At 35.2% G+C, this 2265-nt stretch overlaps 1 protein-coding gene across 1 annotated transcript in view; it reads right to left on the reverse strand.

The window, feature by feature from the left end:
* LOC109836541 (V-type proton ATPase 16 kDa proteolipid subunit-like) overlaps positions 1-2265 on the reverse strand; it is a 10249-nt gene that overhangs the window by 7855 nt on the left and 129 nt on the right. Inside the window, exons 1-2 of the mRNA XM_020404458.1 lie at positions 2205-2265; positions 1834-2119 (exon numbers count right to left, since the gene is read on the reverse strand). The exon at positions 2205-2265 is cut by the window's right edge and continues 129 nt beyond it. Coding sequence (XP_020260047.1) covers positions 1834-2117 — 284 coding nt within the window. The 5' untranslated portion in view covers positions 2118-2119; positions 2205-2265. The remainder of the gene's footprint in view (positions 1-1833; positions 2120-2204) is intronic.

Below are 2265 nucleotides of genomic sequence, written 5' to 3' on the forward strand. Positions count from 1 at the left end.
TATATATATATATATATATATATATATATATAGATAGAGAGAGAGAGAATATATAGAGAGAGAGAAACACGCACACAAATATGTGTGCGCGCGTGTGCATATATGTATGTGTGTGCGCGCGCGCGTGTACAAAACCAGGAGTATCCTAAAATATCCTGTCAATTTTGGAGTGTTGGTATTACTTGCTACAAGAAGTTTGGAAACATGAGATCAACACATGATATTATTTTAAACATGTATAACAATTCCTTACAAATATATTCTTGTCTTTGGATAAGCACTTGGGATTAGTATCAATTTTTATCGTACCATCTGAAGCATCTCTCATCTAGCAAATAGTGTGATAGTTAAAATTTAGCTAAAAAGTAATTTAGCCTAAATTATCTAGGTTGCTTTTGAAGGAGGTTTATTATCTAAGAGCACAAGATAGAAGTTTATTTTAATTAATGCTTACCTAAATCTAAGAATAGCATTACCTTATTTGTGTGTGCATTTGTGTGTGCATTTGTGTGTGTGTGACAAAGAAAAATTAAAAAGTTAAGATAAATTCAAAAGTTGCTCAAGTGCTTATCCAAAAAAGAGAACTTCTATTAAAAAGAAATAAATACCAAAAGATCATCTATTGCTAAAAATTTACATGCTAATAAACACTCAAGAACCTTGATAAGGTTTTAGCGAAAAAGAAAATAAGCAAGAAAGAAATATCTAACAACAATAAAAGAAAACTACCAATAACTAAAGAAAATAATCAAGAAAGTAAAACTCAAGTTGCTGCAGCCTAGAACAATACATGGATACACAATTGAGAACCATCACATATCAATCCTACTTTCCTACACGGTAATAATAACAGAGAGGATCAGAGATGACTACGAACTAGTTCCTCTAGACTTGATAGAGGTATAGCAGGTTAGGAGATTAAACTTTACAAGTAAATACAATGTCCCCTTTACATCATTTATCCTTAAAGCCATAGCAACAATTCCCTAAAGTAATTTACTTATTCAGTTAATAACTTATGTTAGTAGCAGTTTTTTTTAGATGTTTGAAAACAATACTTCAAGATTTAATAATTAAAGCAAGAAAATACAATGTTTACTGACTATTTGAGAAAGAACAAAAGGAGGGGGGGAGATGAAGAGCACAACAAATAAGAACTTATATGCACATCCAACAAAGAGCAGGTGTATGCTATTTTCCAAGCTAAATAAACTAACTTAACCAGCTTGGCATATTGGTTCCATCCTACATGCTTGAAGTTGGGTGAGTCATATTTTTGAATGTAAACCATTCACAATTAAAATTCTTATTTTTCATAGAATATAAAAGTTTCATTATACGTCTCTTAAAGTTTCTATACAAACTTAGAAGAGTAAGCAGTTTAAACAAATTATTATAAAACAATGTCAAGCCACCTAGACATAATTCATACAAAAAAGCACTATTAACGCAAATCTAGAACAAAATTACTAGTAAGAATCCCACCGAACCATAAATAACCCAATCAATTTACTGAGCCGAATTAATAATAATAGATATCACCATTAACCATTCAACATCAAATCATCAATGTGATCTAGAAGTTGATTTCTAACTTAAGAAAAACATAAATAGCCTACATATCTTTCGCACTAACCCACCAACACCATATTCTTAACCTAAACCACTGTCCTGCGGGGAAAACTTAGATCAAACAAATAATAATAAAGTAATTTAACGTCAAAAAGCTACCAATAAAGTAATACATCCTGAAGATAATCTATGATCTAATCATCACAAAAACAAAGTAAAGACAGAAAAATGAACGGATCTAAGAGAGAGAAAATTCTTTACCTAACTCCAGCATCTCCGACGATCCCGATCGCCATTCCGGCCGACAACCCAGCAAGGCCACAAGCCAAACCTGAAGAAAGATGAGCATATCCATCGAAAAGATAGTAGGACTTCGCCTTAGGGTTTATCCCCGTACTGATGATGACAGCAATAATCAACCCGTAGATTCCAAGAACTCCAGCCATGACAACGGGCACGATCGACTTCATCACGAGCTCAGGCCTCATCACTCCCATCGACGCCACTCCGACGCCGCTCTTCGCTGTTCCGTACGCGGCTCCCATGCCTGGATCAGAACAAAATCAGTCAAAACCCCTAGATTTGGATCAGATCGATGGAGAGACAGAGAGGAGAAACCCTAGGTTGCTTACAGGAGAAGACGAGGGCAGCGGCGGCGCCGAGGAATCCGAAGAAGGGGGCGGTCTCGTCTCC

This window comes from Asparagus officinalis, chromosome 4, assembly GCF_001876935.1.
Source record: "Asparagus officinalis chromosome 4, Aspof.V1, whole genome shotgun sequence".
Lineage (NCBI taxonomy): Eukaryota > Viridiplantae > Streptophyta > Magnoliopsida > Asparagales > Asparagaceae > Asparagus > Asparagus officinalis.